General features: G+C 52.4%; 1 protein-coding gene across 5 annotated transcripts in view; it reads right to left on the bottom strand.

The window, feature by feature from the left end:
* Nucleotides 1-399: 399 nt before the first annotated feature.
* The window catches only part of LOC133357314 (muscleblind-like protein 2), a 96475-nt gene continuing 81040 nt past the window's right edge, over nt 400-15834 (bottom strand). For 4 of the 5 annotated variants that reach the window (XM_061575198.1, XM_061575197.1, XM_061575199.1 and 1 more), the window contains 2 exons: nt 8628-8676; nt 400-8412 (listed from right to left, as the gene is read on the bottom strand). In XM_061575198.1, coding sequence (XP_061431182.1) covers nt 8662-8676 — 15 coding nt within the window. In that variant the 3' untranslated portion in view covers nt 400-8412; nt 8628-8661. The remainder of the gene's footprint in view (nt 8413-8627; nt 8677-15834) is intronic. The other variant, XM_061575196.1, reaches the window with a different exon arrangement.

Genomic DNA, 15834 nt, shown 5'->3' on the forward strand with positions numbered 1-15834 from the left:
CTGGCCCGCGTCTGGTCCGCGTCTGGCCCGCATCTGGCCCGCGTCTGGCCCGCGTCTGGCCCGCGTCTGGCCCGCATCTGGCCCGCGTCTGGCCCGCGTCTGGCCCGCGTCTGGCCCGCGTCTGGCCCGTGTCTGGTCCGTGTCTGGCCTGTGTCTGACCCACGGGGTCCGCAGGTCTCCCATCACCTAATATCTGGAGGCCTGAATGTGCAGCTTCAGAGCTTGGACCTCCAGTCCAAATAGAGATTCTGATTACGATTTTAAAAGATTCTGAACAGACAACCGCGGAACCCACCCCGTTCGGTCCATCGCGACGCCCCGCAAGAATCTGAAAGTGTAGACCGGGCTCGGTGGTGGTGGGTGGGTGGGTGGGTGTGGGAGGCGGTACGCAGATTAACAACAACGGTATGTTTAATCGTAATCAGAACGACGACGACCACAACAACAACAACAACAATATTATCATCATTATTAAACCGAGAGAGAATGAAAATGAACCCAAAAAAGAAACTAAACAAAGGTATGCACAGCACGGACTCGGGAACCACGTCTTGATGAAGTTCACTTACAAATCACGTCACAAGATTGTCGACACGGGTATCGAAATAACGCGCGCCATGTACGCAGGACGCGCATGTGCACGGGTACGCTACGTACGCAGAACGCGCGCGCGCACGGGTACGCTACGTACGCAGAACGCGCGCGGGTACGCCACGCTAACGCACGCGGGACGCGCGCCCGCTCGCAAAATCAGAGGCACAAGATCGGCTTTTTTTTGTTGTCGTTTTTTTTTCTTCTTCTTTCATTTTCAAAAAAAAAAAAGAGGCGCGTCCCGACAGACGAAGAGACCAAGTTGACGACCGCCGCTTTAAAGAATTCGAGAGCATTCCCGACGGACAGCACGAAGAGAGACGCCGCACACGGACGCCCCCCACATCTCCGTCGCGAGCCGCGAGCGTGCCAGTGCAAAACCAACATTCGCATGGGGGTCTTTTTAAATCCTTTATATTAAGTTCGCTTGCTTGCGTGCTTGCTTGCTTACGACCGTGCAAATCTTTCGGTCGTTTTTTAACCCACTTCCCGTGATCCAATCGAGCTGACATTTTCCACACAGACTCGTTGTGCGTGACAATTAATGTTCGTGACATTTTTTTTCTCCAAAATTTTACACTTTTTAGAACAAAAATATTCTATTTAATTACCAATTGCTTAATGGTGCAATGCAATCATCTGATCCATAGGTGGCAGCCATCTCAAGCCAGAGGACGAGAGGACTCTAGCCGCCACGCATATAAAGGATTTATAGTGAAAAACTTTGTTTTTACGGGTTATACTTGTTACCATTTGTTTGTTTAATTCACGGGCGGAGAAGTACAATTTTTGTTGCTTACCGCACCGGGAAGGGGGGGGGGGGGCTGAATAGGACGTTCATAACCTATCACCCCCCTCCCCTTTCGCCCCCCTCCCCCTCCTTTGTTACCCCCCCCCCCTCCCCCACTGGCCAAATCTGAGTCGAACCATCGTGGTCGCTTTACAGTTACATGGTCGGCTGTCTTTTTCTTTCCCACCGGCTGGGTTTTCTTGTTTGCCGTGCCGAGCCAGAAGCACAACGTAAAACGCGCTTTGGACATGCGGGACGAGACGTCGGAGTCTGGCTCTGGGTGGGTGGGGGGTCAAACAGGGTCACGGGGTGGGGTCAAGAGGGTCACGGGGTGGGGTCAAGAGGGTCACGGGGTGTGGGGTCAAGAGGGTCACGGGGTGTGGGGTCAAGAGGGTCACGCGGTGGGGTCAGAGGGTCACGGGGTGGGGCCAGAGGGTCACGGGGTGGGGCCAGAGGGTCACGGGGTGGGGGGTCAAGAGGGTCACGGGGTGGGGGGTCAAGAGGGTCACGGGGTGGGGTCAAGAGGGTCACGGGGTGTGGCCAAGAGGGTCACGGGGTGGGGTCAAGAGGGTCACGGGGTGGGGGGTCAAGAGGGCCACGGGGTGAGGGGTCAAACAGGGCTACGGGGTGGGGCCAGAGGGTCACGGGGTGGGTCAAGAGGGCCACGGGGTGGGGTCAGAGGGCACGCGCTCACCGCCCGTGACGTCAGTGATACGGCTTCTGGCAGCGGGACTCCAATCAACAGCTCGCACCCCCCACTGCCAACCCTCGAGCCCCCCACCCCCCCCACTAACCCCCCCCCCTCACCACCCCCTCCGCTACTCGACCACACGCCCCTCCTCCCCCCCGGTGTCAAGTTCCACCGCCCGCATGCTCAACAGCGGCACCGCCACCTACTGCGCGTGCCGATGGCGGGAGAGAGAGAGGAAGCGCGTCACGTGGGACGACGTGAGGGCGATGTTGACGACGGGAAGGATAGTCGACTTCCACGACACGCCGGGTTGACCTCCCGAGGATGGGGGGGGGGGGGGACGTCCTCGCTGAGCCTCCCCCCCCCCCCCCCACGTGACCCTCTGACCCCGAGTCATTTCGACGTTTTGGCCAATTCCATCGTCGATTTGAAGCTTTCGTGACTGCAGGGATTCATCTTCTTGGTTCTTTCGGTAAAGTCAGGTAGAAGGGAAATAATAAAATAATAAAAGTAAAACATAATAAAATATAATTCTCACGACGTTTCGGCCACAACGCAAGCAGCCGTCCTCAGGTGAAGAACAGGTCTGTCGGAAAGACAGCGTCCGAATTCAGACGCTGTCTTTCCGACAGACCCCCCCCCCCCCCTCCCATAACGATCAGAATGATTGTATTATTTTTATTATTTAATTATTTCACTTCTACGTTACTTTACCGAAAGAACCAATAAGGTGAATCCCTGCAGTCACGAAAGCTTTAAAGCGAAAGGTGATCGGGTGATCGGGATACGCCGTTTGATGTTTCGGAGCCTCCCGTAACGTCTCTCTCCCACCGATATCAATTCGCGCGTGGTGTCACGTCCCAGTAACACGCTCCCCCGTCCCACCGCTCCCCCGTCCCACCGCTCCCCCATCCCACCGCTCCCCCCCCCCCCATAACGATCACTCCCCCCCCCTCCCCCCAGCAAAGGCCTCACAGAGTCACGTGACTCTTGTTGCAGGAGGGTCGGTCCTATCAAGTTATTTCAGCAGTAGGGGGCCTGTGAAGTTTTCCGATGCGATCCTAAGTTGGTCGCAAGTGGGGTGTGGGTTGAGGCCGTGCAGATGGCGCATCTGTCAAAATCATCTCAGTCCAGTCAACCCATGGCACCACCTGGGGTCTGTTCCGTGACATCCTACTATCAGCAGCAGCAGCAGCGACACTTAAGACTAAACTATTTTTGATTTCACCAGGTAAACCCACTGAGCTATACTGTATAGCTCTTTTTCAGCAGCCACCTGTCACAAATGCCACCACGGTGAAAGAGAGAGAGACACTCAAACTCCGAATATACAGCAGCAGGCGTCAGGGTCGGGATCAACCCCACGACCTCCTGTACACCAGGCGAGGGAGTTAACATCTCCTAGCCACCGTGTTGATGATGAGAGAGAGACACTCAAACTCCAAATATACAGCAGCAGGCGTCAGGGTCGGGATCAAACCCACGACCTCCTGTACACCAGGCGAGGGAGTTAACATCTCCTAACCACCGTGATGATGATGAGAGAGAGACACTCAAACTCCAAGTATACAGCAGCAGGCGTCAGGGTCGGGATCAAACCCACGGCCTCCTGTATACCAGGGTGAGGGAGTTAACATCTCCAAGCCACCGTGATGATGATGAGAGAGAAACACTCAAACTCCAAATATACAGCAGCAGGCGTCAGGGTCGGGATCAAACCCACGACCTCCTGTATACCAGGCGAGGGAGTCAACATCTCCTAGCCACCGTGATGATGATGAGAGAGAGACACGCAACTCCAAATATACAGCAGCAGGCGTCAGGGTCGTGATCAAACCCACGGCCTCCTGTATACCAGGCGAGGTAGTCAACATCTCCCAGCCACCGTGATGATGATGAGAGAGAGACACTCAAACTCCAAATATACAGCAGCAGGCGTCAGGGTCGGGATCAAACCCACGGCCTCCTGTATACCAGGCGAGGGAGTTAACATCTCCAAGCCACCGTGATGATGATGAGAGAGAGACACTCAAACTCCAAATATACAGCAGCAGGCGTCAGGGTCGGGATCAAACCCACGACCTCCTGTATACCAGGCGAGGTAGTTAACATCTCACAGCCACCGTGACAACCCCGAGATGCACCTTGATGCCCTTCCCCCGTGGCATAGTGGCTGACACAAGCGCCGTGATGATGTCACCGCCACTTACTGGCGAACGGCGTTGCCGGTGATCCCAATTGAGTCTTTCGCACGACATTTTTTCGGCACCCGGGGGATGTTTTTGGCAATTACCAGTCGCATCGTACGAGGGGGATTTTGTATTTTTTTGTTTATCTATGGGAGGAAAATCAGAGGACCCGGCGGAAACGCATGCGGAACAAGGCGGGGGAAAGAATGCACAAATCCTAAGGCACCCGGAGTTGGGGATCGAACCCAGGGGCCCTGCCCGCCAGAGGTCGCAACCGGGTACCCGATACCCGTACCCTACCCGATACCCGTACCCTACCCGATACCCGGCTACCCGTACCCGGCCGGGTACGGGTACGGGTAGACCGTGAGTCACTGGTGAGCAACCGTTTGTCACTCATTTCCCAACGTCTTGTCTCTTCTCACAATTCAAGTTCCTAGAATCAACCCACCCGCGCCTGCAACATGGCTTCATCCCAGAGGTCGCAATCAGGTACCCGATACCCGTACCCGGCCGGGTACGGGTGTAGGGTACGGGTACGGCCGGGTACGGGTACGGGTACCCGTTTGCGACCCTGGTGCGGCCGGGTATGGGTACGGGTAAGGAATCAAAACCCGTTTGCGACCTCTGGTACCTGCTGCGAGGCACAAGCGTCACCAGATGGGGAGCCGTCGGCTGCTCTCTCCATGTTCGCTCGGCCGTTGAGAAGCAAAGTCGGGGGGGGGAGGTGGGGGGGGTCATGGTAAATCAGTGGGGTATCTGCACGTGGATCACACTGCACACGTGCCGTACGCACGTGGGAACTTCTTTCGCACCGTGCGTAGCCTACCGTGCCAATTGGAGGTGCGGGTTATAGTGGGAGTAGCGGTGGTGTGGTGTTGGTGGTGGTGATGGTAGTAGTGGTGGTATAGTGGTGGTGGTGGTATAGTGGTGGTGGTGGTAGTAGTGCTGTTGGTGGTATAGTGGTGGTGGTATAGTGTTGGTGGTAGTAGTGGTGTTGGTGGCATAGTGATGGTGTATGTACGTGTGTATGTAGAACTTCTTTTGCACCGTACGTAGCCAACCGTGTTAATCGGAGTTGCGGGGGGGGGGGGGGGGGGGAATGAACGGCGGAGTGGCGGTTATCGCACCGGGCTCCGACACTGCCGTCCCGGGTTCGACACCAGACCACGGCCAACATCAGTGGCAAGCAGCATCATCGCCCGAACCGCTTCGGAACCAGGAACCGCTCCGCCGCCCATCTCCGCGAGTTCGCCGCAGCCCCCAAGCGCTCCCCAACCCGGCGAGCTGCCCCCGGGCTACCCGACGAAGCTGGGAGGGGAAGGGGTGAAATCTCGGAGATGATGCGCGCTTTGTTCCGCGCGTGAACAAATCGCCGCGTGGTGCGTGCGCGTTTAGTGCGCGCCTTGCGGGTCGAGACGTACCGCACGCACGCACGCACGACCACACGCACGTACCGCACGCACGTACCGCACGCACGCACGCACGTACCGCACGCACGCACACACGCACGCACGCCCACATGCACGCACGCGTACATACACACTATGGCTGGAGATTGTCCACAGGACAAGAATTGGCTTCAGGCAGTTTGGCTCCCGCCACCGGCTCCTCGCTGCGCTGCGCTGGGTTGAAGAGACGCGAGCTCATCATTAGGGGGGGGGGGGGGAGTCCGGGGCGGGCGGGCAGGTGGAGGGGGGAGTTATTTAGGACCAGGGCTGGGTTTTGGCGGTTAGTGGGAGGGTTCGCAATATAGGGCTGGGGTTAGGATTAGGGTTATAGGTTAGGACGAGGGTGATTGGATAGGGGTTAAGGGTAATAGGTGTGAGTCCGTGAGCAGGATAGGTTCACAGTTTGGGGCCGGATTGTGGGTGAGAGTCGATTGGTGTCAGGTTGAGATCAGGAGGCGAGGGTCTACCGCGGGAGCCTGGGGCCAGACGCAGTGAGCGAGCCTCAGGGTTTGTGGGGTCGGTTAGTGGGGTCGGTTTGTGGGATCGGTTTGTGGGGTCGGTTTGTGGGGTCGGTTTGTGGGATCGGTTTGTGGGGTCGGTTAATGGGATCGGTTTGTGGGGTCGGTTTGTGGGGTCGGTTTGTGGGGTCGGTTTGTGGGGTCGGTTTGTGGGGTCGGTTTGTGGGGTCGGTTTGTGGGGTCGGTTTGTGAGGTGGGTTTGTGGGGTCAGTTTGTGGGGTCGGTATCGCTGTACCAAGATCTGGTACCTGCGGGATGGGGTCGGGGGGTCGGGGGGTCGGGGGGTCAAGGGGTCAGAGGTCGTTCCGGGTGAGCGACCCGCACGAACAACGGGTTTCCAACTACGACGTCCGCCGTTCGCCCCGGCCCCCCCCCCTGCAAGGCGTTCCGCGTTCGCGGCTCAAACCGCGCGCCCTCCGCCAGATGCCCCGTGCCGCTGTAATGCCGCTGATAAACAAACAAAATAAAAGATTAAATAATTCGGAGGCGCAAACATTTTCGGACGTATCCATCGTCGTCATCGCGATCGCCGCTAAACCGCCCCATGCACAGCACCCCCCCCAACCAACGGGAAACCTGGACACGTAGAGGCGTACTGCCCCTACCCCCCCCTGAGCCCCCCACACCCCCGTCTACCACGGCCCCCCAAACCCCCCGCGCCAGCCCCTGCGTTTTCAAAGGGGGGCGGCCGGGATTTCTTAAAGACAGTCATTCGACTACACGCACACTACTCAACGACACTAAGACGACGGCGACAACAACAATTATAGTTGTCGTTCGACTTTGAAAACGTTTAAAATATATATATATACGTTCACGCCTGGCCGTCGGGGACACATTTAAGAAAAACTAAAACTGAAGGTTAAAATTCATTTTTTAACGGAAAAAAAACGGACGAACGGCTCAAAATTATTATTTTTTTGCCCACAATTCAACTTGCCACCCATTTTGGTTAGTGACGCCTTCCTGTTGGCTGTTGCTGCTGCTGATGCTGCTGCTGATGATGGTGCTGCTGCTGATGCTGCTGCTGATGCTGCTGCTGCTGATGATGCTGCTGCTGATGATGCTGCTAACGATGGTGCTGCTGATGGTGCTGTTGCTGCTGCCGCTGCCGTTGATGTTACCAACACTGCTGCTGATGATGCTGCTGCTGATGATGATGCTGATGATGCTGCTGATGACGATGGTGCTGCTGATGGTGCTGCTGCTGCTACTGCTGCCGCTGCCGTTGATGTTACCAACACTGCTGCTGATGATGCTGCTGCTGATGATGACGCTGCTGCTGCTAATGATGCTGCTGCTGATGCTGCTGCTACTGCTGATGATGCTGATGGTGCTGCTGCTGCTGCTGCTGATGATGCTACGGCTGCTGTGGATGATGGCACGCCCTGCCGTCTAGCGCAGCTGGGAAGGGGGAAGCTGTTCCATTCCGGTTCAAAATCCGCGTGGATCCGGAGTGAGCGAGCGAGCGAGCGCGCCGCGGGCTAACGGAGCTTTGCCTCTCGCGACGCGCCGACGAGAAAGACTCACTGACCATCATCCTCTGACCGGCATCCTTCCACGTCACCGCAGCCTCAATGCCCCCCACTCCGCACACTTCAACCCCCCAGCTGGAGCCGGTTACCGTGACGACGCGAGGTCCTCGGACGCCGGTCCTGAAGGGTCACGAGTTCGAGGTGGGGGGTCGTTGGGGGTCAAATCAGCTCGTCTCAGACATCATCATCACCGCCGTCGTCGCCGTCGCACGGACATACTGGGCCCCGACGTAATAACGTGGAATTTCCACGGATGACGAAGATGAACGCCGCACCGCTTCCTAACTTATATTAACGCGTTTCCGCTCTCTCTCTCTCTAAAACTCTTAATTTATCCGGCGGAATTTTTTTTGTTTTTTGTTTTTTTACATTTGGACTGCGACACCGCCTGCTCGCGAAACGGCGTCACCGGGGGGGGTCTTTAAAGTCCGCCCCCCGAGGCAGACGGTCTGAGTGCTGGGGGAGCGGGGAGAGGGGGGGGGTAAGCGGGAGCCTCGCTAAACTTCATCCACGTCTTCCGGCCTTTCCTCCTCCCTCCCTCCTCCTTCCTTCCTTCCTTCACCGTCCTCGCAAACTCTTCCCGCGGAAAATCTTCGCACCGTTCGTTGTCGACTTGAGGCCGGCCGAGGGAGTCGCTGCTGCTGCTGCTGCTCCGGGGAGGGGGGGGGGGAGGAAGGGGGGGAGGAGGGGGGGGAATTGGTGAGGAGCGAGGAGTGGGGGGGTAGGAGGACGAGTTGATGGTGGAGGAAGTTCCGTTCCGTGGCCGCCACCCCCCCCCCCGGCCCCTCCCCCACTGCCGCCCCCCCCCCCGGCTTCTGGGTCGTTCTCCACCCCCCCCCCCACCACCGTGCCCGCCACCCACCGGCCGGAGAGAAGTTTCGCCTCCTCGCTCAGCGTCATTTCAGGAGGATCTTTGGGAGACAAAAGACAAGAAAACGGAGGTGGTCACGGCTTTTGCTGCGTCAACGGCCGTTCTCAGCCTTGCCCAGACCACCGACACAAGAGGTTTCAGCGGAACGCGCGCAGAGGGCGGGTGGCGCCACTGGCGGCACGGCTCCCGTGCACGCGCGCGTCACGTGACCACCACGTACCTCAGCCCTAAAATGAGTGGACCTGGTGCGGTGGTGTGGTAAACATCGCCGCCGGGGAGACAAAGGCGGCCGGGCGTGGTGCTGGCCACCCACCCACCCCCTCGTGTGCCACCGTGCCGGTAGCCTTCATAGGCGCTGCTGCTACCTAACAGCACTTGGCCCCGACAGTCTGTGACAGGCTATACGGGGGCTCTTTGTCTTTGTGTGTGGGGGAGCGGTGGTGGAGTCGTTAGCGCTGCACTGCGCTACGAATCACCGCGTCGTACCGCGGCGGGTTCAGACGCGCTGTTTCTGCGGCCGTCTGGAACGCTCTTTGCTTCTGATATTTGGAAGCTACTGGGAGCTGTGATGCGCTTTTAAATCATCGATGAAAACTGGTTTCTTTATACGCTTAGTTTTTTCGGTGAAGTCACGTAGGTAAAAAATTTAATTAAAATTAATAAAAGTAAAATAATTAAAAATTAACCCGTAAAAACAAAGTTTTTCACTATAAATCCTTTATATGCGTGGCGGCTAGAGTCCTCTCGTCCTCTGGCTTGAGATGGCTGCCACCTATGGGTCAGATGATTGCCTGCCACTATTAAGCAATTGGTAATTAAATATACATTTTTTGTTTCCTAAAAGTGTAAAGTTATGGAAAACATTGTTCACGAAAATTAATTGTCTCGCACAACGAGTCTGTGTGCAAAATGTCAGCTCAATTGGATCACGGGAAGTGGGTTAAAAAACGACCGAAAGATTTGCACGGTCGTAAGCGCGCAAGCAAGCAAGCAAGTGAACTTAATATAAAGGATTAAAAAATCACGACGTTTCGGAGGCAACACAAGTCTCCGTCATCAGGTGGGACCATCACAGCCAGATTTGCTGCATCAAGTGAGGCAGGGATTCCACTTGTATTTAAGAACTTGCATCTTGAATCCCTGCCTCACTTGATGCAGCAAATCTGGCTGTGACGGTCCCACCTGATGACGGAGACTTGTGTTGCCTTCGAAACGTCGTGATTTTTATTATTTTATTTTTATTATTTTTAATTTCATTTTTTACCCACGGGACTTTACCGAAAAAGCTAAGATTACGAATCCTTGCAGTCACGAAAGCTTCAAATCTAGAACTAGTTTCTTTAGCTCGCTGGACCTTACCTGGTCAAAATAAAACGGAAAAAGTTTAGCTCAGAATTAAATCTTGACTTAAAGCTTTCGTGAAGGCAGATCTGAAACACGGTAGGACCAATACCTCGGCCGTGGCTGGTCATTGTTTTAATGCGGTGGGCTCATGCGAAATTGATGTCTCTAAGACGATGGTACTTTGCAAGCCCACTGGCCATCAACAAAGATTCGTTCATGAAGCCATCCATATATATAGACACAGACGCAATGATGGGTACAAACTAAGCAATCATTGGAAGGACGTTATCGACCAAGTCATAACTGGCTGTGATGTTCCCATCGTACCACCTTCAGATGTCAGTTGGGCTTTACGCCCATTTCAAACTCGCGCTTTCACGGGATTCACACCAACACAGCCGCTTCGCGAGCCGACCCGTGCGTTGTGGCTCTGAGATCTCCCATGAACGTGCTCATCTCCCATTAACATGCTAATCTTCCATTAACATGCTAATTTCTCATTAACATGCTCATTTTCACCTGGCAGCCCTTTGATTGGTGGAAAACCAACCACCGTCTGGGGTTTGGCTGCCCACCACTCACATTACACTGGTCAAAAAATAAAAAATTCTGGCCTGGACTTTTGCAGCTGTTTTAGACTAATTTCAGGGTGCTGATTCCAAACCTGATCTCAGATTTGCTCTATCACATCTCATTTTTAAATCCTTTATATTAAGTTCGCTTGCTTGCTTGCGTGCTTGCGTGCTTGCGTGCTTGCTTGCTTGCTTATGACCGTGCAAACCTTTTGGTTGTTTTTTAACCCACTTCCCGTGATCCAATCGAGCTGACATTTTGCATACAGACTCATTGTGCGAGACAATTAATGTTCGTGAAAATTTTTTTCCTAAATTTTACACTGTTTAGGGAAACCAAATTTAATATTTAATTACCAATTGTTTAATACTGCAGACAATCATCTGACCCATAGGTGGCAGCCATCTCAAGCCAGAGGACGAGAGGACTCTAGCCGCCACGCATATAAAGGATTTATAGTGAAAAACTTAGTTTTTACGGGTTATACTTATTATGCTATCGGCATACCCCATTTTCATTGATTTTACCCACTTATGATTGCAAGTTGTTGCGAGTCAGTGACTGCTTTAGTGTTAAAATATGGTGCTGTATTTTTAGTATAGTGTGTTTATAACATCATTTTATGTAGATATCCACATTCATTTAATATTTTTCTTCTGCAGTTTTTATTAAAAATGCAATATTTAATATCTCAAAAACCTGATGTGATAGACAAAAACTGATGCCAGATTTGGAATCAACACCCCAAAAATTACATTAAAACCCTTGGAATACCTTATGCCAAAAAAAGTGTGTTGACCAGTGTTATTATTGGCTGCCGACATTTGGGCTACAACCATTTCAAGCCCCTTATAAACAGTTTGCCTTGGAAGCTAACCCCCCCCCCCCTTTCCTGAAGACGACTGCTTGCGTTGAGATCGAAACGTCGTAGTTTTTAAATCCTTTATATTAAGTTCGCTTGCTTGCTTGCTTGCTTAGGACCGTGCAAATCTTTCAGTCGTTTTTTAACCCACTTCCCGTGATCCAATCGAGCTGACATTTTCACACAGACTCGTTGTGCGTGACAATTAATGTTCGTGAAAAATTTTTTCCAAAATTTTACACTTTTTAGGACAAAAATATTATATTTAATTACCAATTGCTTAATGGTGCAATGCAATCATCTGACCCATAGGTGGCAGCCATCTCAAGCCAGAGGACGAGAGGACTCTAGCCACCACGCATATAAAGGATTTATAGTGAAAAACTTTGTTTCTACTGGTTATACTTATTTATTATTTTCCTTGAACCTATCTACGTGACTTTACCGAAAGACCCAAGAATATTAGTTTGGAATTATTTTGGTTTCCGACCCCTGGCATTTTTGTGTGTGTTTACTTTCGTTGTCCTTCCAGCGCACCGCCGATTGCCACGGTTTGGTTATGTACGGTGCGAAAGAAGTTCAACATACTGCCCATAGACTAACACTGCCCATAGACTCAACACTGCCCATAGACTAACACTGCCCATAGACTAACACTGCCCATAGACTAACACTGCCCATAGACTCAACACTGCCCATAGACTCAACACTGCACCATAGACTCAACACTGCACCATAGACTCAACACTACCCATAGACTCAACACTGCCATAGACTCATAGACTCACACTGCCCTAGACTCAACACTACCATAGACCTCAACACTGCCCATAGACTCAACACTGCCCATAGACTCAACACTGGCACCATAGACTCACACTGCACCATAGACTCAACACTGCACCATAGACTCAACACTGCCCATAGACTCAACACTGCACCATAGACTCAACACTGCCATAGACTCAACACTGCACCATAGACTCAACACTGCCCATAGACTAACACTCCCCATATACTAACACTAACACTGCCCATAGACTAACCCACTGCCCATTAGACTAACACTGCCCATAGACTCAACACTGCCCATAGACTCACACTGCCCATAGACTCAACACTGCCCATAGACTCAACACTGCCCATAGAACTCAACACTGCCCATAGAACTCAACACTGCCACTAGACTCACACTCCCAGACTCAACACTACCCAATATACTCAACACTACCCTAGACTCAACACTGCCCATAGACTCAACACTACCCATAGACTCAACACTAACCTACTCACATGGTCCCATAGACTCAACACTGTCCCATAGACTAACACTGCCCATAGACTCAACACTGCCCATAGACTCAACACTGCCCATAGACTCAACACTGCCATAGACTCACACTGCCCATAGACTCAACACTGCCCATAGACTCACACTGCCCATAGCCTCAACACTGCCCATAGACTAACACTGCCCATAAACTCACACTGCCCATAGACTCAACACTGCACCATAGACTCAACACTGCCCATAGACTCAACACTGCCCATAGACTCAACACTGCACCATAGACTCAACACTGCCCATAGACTAACACTACCCATAGACTCAACACTGCCCATAGACTCAACACTGCCCATAGACTCAACACTGCACCATAGACTCAACACTGCCCATAGACTCAACACTGCCCATAGACTCAACACTGCCCATAGACTAACACTACCCCATAGACTCAACACTGCCCATAGACTCAACACTGCACCATAGACTCAACACTGCCATAGACTCAACACTGCCCATAGACTCAACACTGCCCATAGACTCAACACTGCCCATAGACTCAACACTGCCCATAGACTCAACACTGCCCATAGACTCAACACTGCACCATAGACTCAACACTGCCCATAGACTCAACACTGCCATAGACTCAACACTGCCCATAGACTCAACACTGCACCATAGACTCAACACTGCCCATAGACTCAACACTGCCCATACACAACACTGCCCATAGACTAACACTGCCCATAGACTCAACACTACCCATAGACTCAACACTGCCCATAGACTCAACACTGCCCATAGACTCAACACTGCCCATAGACTCAACACTGCCATAGACTCAACACTGCCATAGACTCAACACTACCCATAGACTCAACACTGCCCATAGACTCAACACTGCCCATAGACTCAACACTGCCCATAGACTCAACACTGCCCATAGACTCAACACTGCACCATAGACTCAACACTGCCCATAGACTCAACACTGCACATAGACTCAACACTGCCCATAGACTCCACTGCCCATATAGACTCAACACTGCCCATAGACTAACACTGCCCATAGACTCAACACTGCCCATAGACTCAACACTGCCCATAGACTCAACACTGCCCATAGACTCAACACTGCCCATAGACTCAACACTGCACCATAGACTCAACACTGCCCATAGACTCAACACTGCCCATAGACTCAACACTGCCCATAGACTCAACACTGCCCATAGACTCAACACTGCCCATAGACTCAACACTGCCCATAGACTCAGCACTGCCATAGACTCAACACTGCACCATAGACTCAACACTGCCCATAGACTCAACACTGCCCATAGACTAACACCCATAGACTCAACACTGCCATAGACTCAACACTGCCCATAGACTCACACTGCCCATAGACTCAACACTGCCCATAGACTCAACACTGCCCATAGACTCAACACTGCCCATAGACTCAACACTGCCCATAGACTCACACTGCCCATAGACTAACACTACCCATAGACTCAACACTGCCCATAGACTAACACTGCCCATAGACTACACTAGCCCTATGACTCAACACTCCCATAGACTCAACACTGCACCATCGACTCAACACTGCCCCATAGACTCAACACTGCACCATAGACTCAACACTGCCCATAGGACTCAACACTGCACCATAGACTCACACTGCCCAAGACTCAACACTGCACCATAGACTCAACACTGCCCATAGACTCAACACTGCCAATAGACTCAACACTGCCCATAGACTCAACACTGCCCTAGACTCAACACGCCCATAGACTAACACTGCCCATAGTACTACACTGCCCATAGACTCAACACTGCCCATAGACTCAACACTGCCCATAGACTCACCCTGCCCATAGACTAACACTACCATAGACTAACACTGCCCATAGACTCAACACTGCCCATAGACTCAACACTGCCATAGACTCAACACTGCCCATAGACTCACAACACTGCCCATAGACTCACACTGCCATAGACTCAACACTGCCATAGACTCAACACTGCCATAGACCTCAACACTACCATAGACTCAACACTCATAGACTCAACACTGCCCATAGAAACACTGCCCATAGACTAACACTGCCCATAGACTCAACACTGCCCATAGACTCAACACTGCCCATAGACTCAACACTGCATAGACTCACACTGCCCATAGACTCAACACTGCCCATAGACTCACACTGCCCATAGACTCAACATGCCCATAGACTCAACACTGCCATAACTCAACACTGCCCATAGACTCAACACTGCACCATAGACTCAACACTGCCATAGACTCAACACTGCCATAGACTCAACACTGCACCATAGACTTAACACTGCCCATAGACTAACACTACCCATAGACTCAACACTGCCCATAGACTCAACACTGCCCATAGACTCAACACTGCACCATAGACTCAACACTGCCCATAGACTCAACACTGCCCATAGACTAACACTGCCCATAGACTAACACTGCCCATAGACTCAACACTGCCCATAGACTCAACACTGCACCATAGACTCAACACTGCACCATAGACTCAACACTGCCCTAGACTCAACACTGCCCATAGACTCAACACTGCCATAGACTCAACACTGCCCATAGACTCAACACTGCCCATAGACTCAACACTGCACCATAGACTCAACACTGCCCATAGACTCAACACTGCACCATAGACTCAACACTGCCCATAGACTCAACACTGCACCATAGACTCAACACTGCCCATAGACTAACACTCCCCATATACTAACACTAACACTGCCCATAGACTAACACTGCCCATAGACTCAACACTGCCCATAGACTCAACACTGCCCATAGACTCAACACTGCCCATAGACTCAACACTGCCCATAGACTCAACACTGCCCATAGACTAACACTGCCATAGACTAACACTACCCATAGACTCAACACTGCCCATAGACTCAACACTGCCCATAGACTCAACACTGCCCATAGACTCAACACTGCCCATAGACTCAACACTGCACATAGACTCAACACTGCCCATAGACTCAACACTGCACCATAGACTCAACACTGCCCATAGACTTACACTCCCATACACACTAACACTGCCATAGAC

Source organism: Lethenteron reissneri, chromosome 57 (assembly GCF_015708825.2).
Source record: "Lethenteron reissneri isolate LAM-NWPU_2019-01 chromosome 57, ASM1570882v1, whole genome shotgun sequence".
NCBI lineage: Eukaryota > Metazoa > Chordata > Hyperoartia > Petromyzontiformes > Petromyzontidae > Lethenteron > Lethenteron reissneri.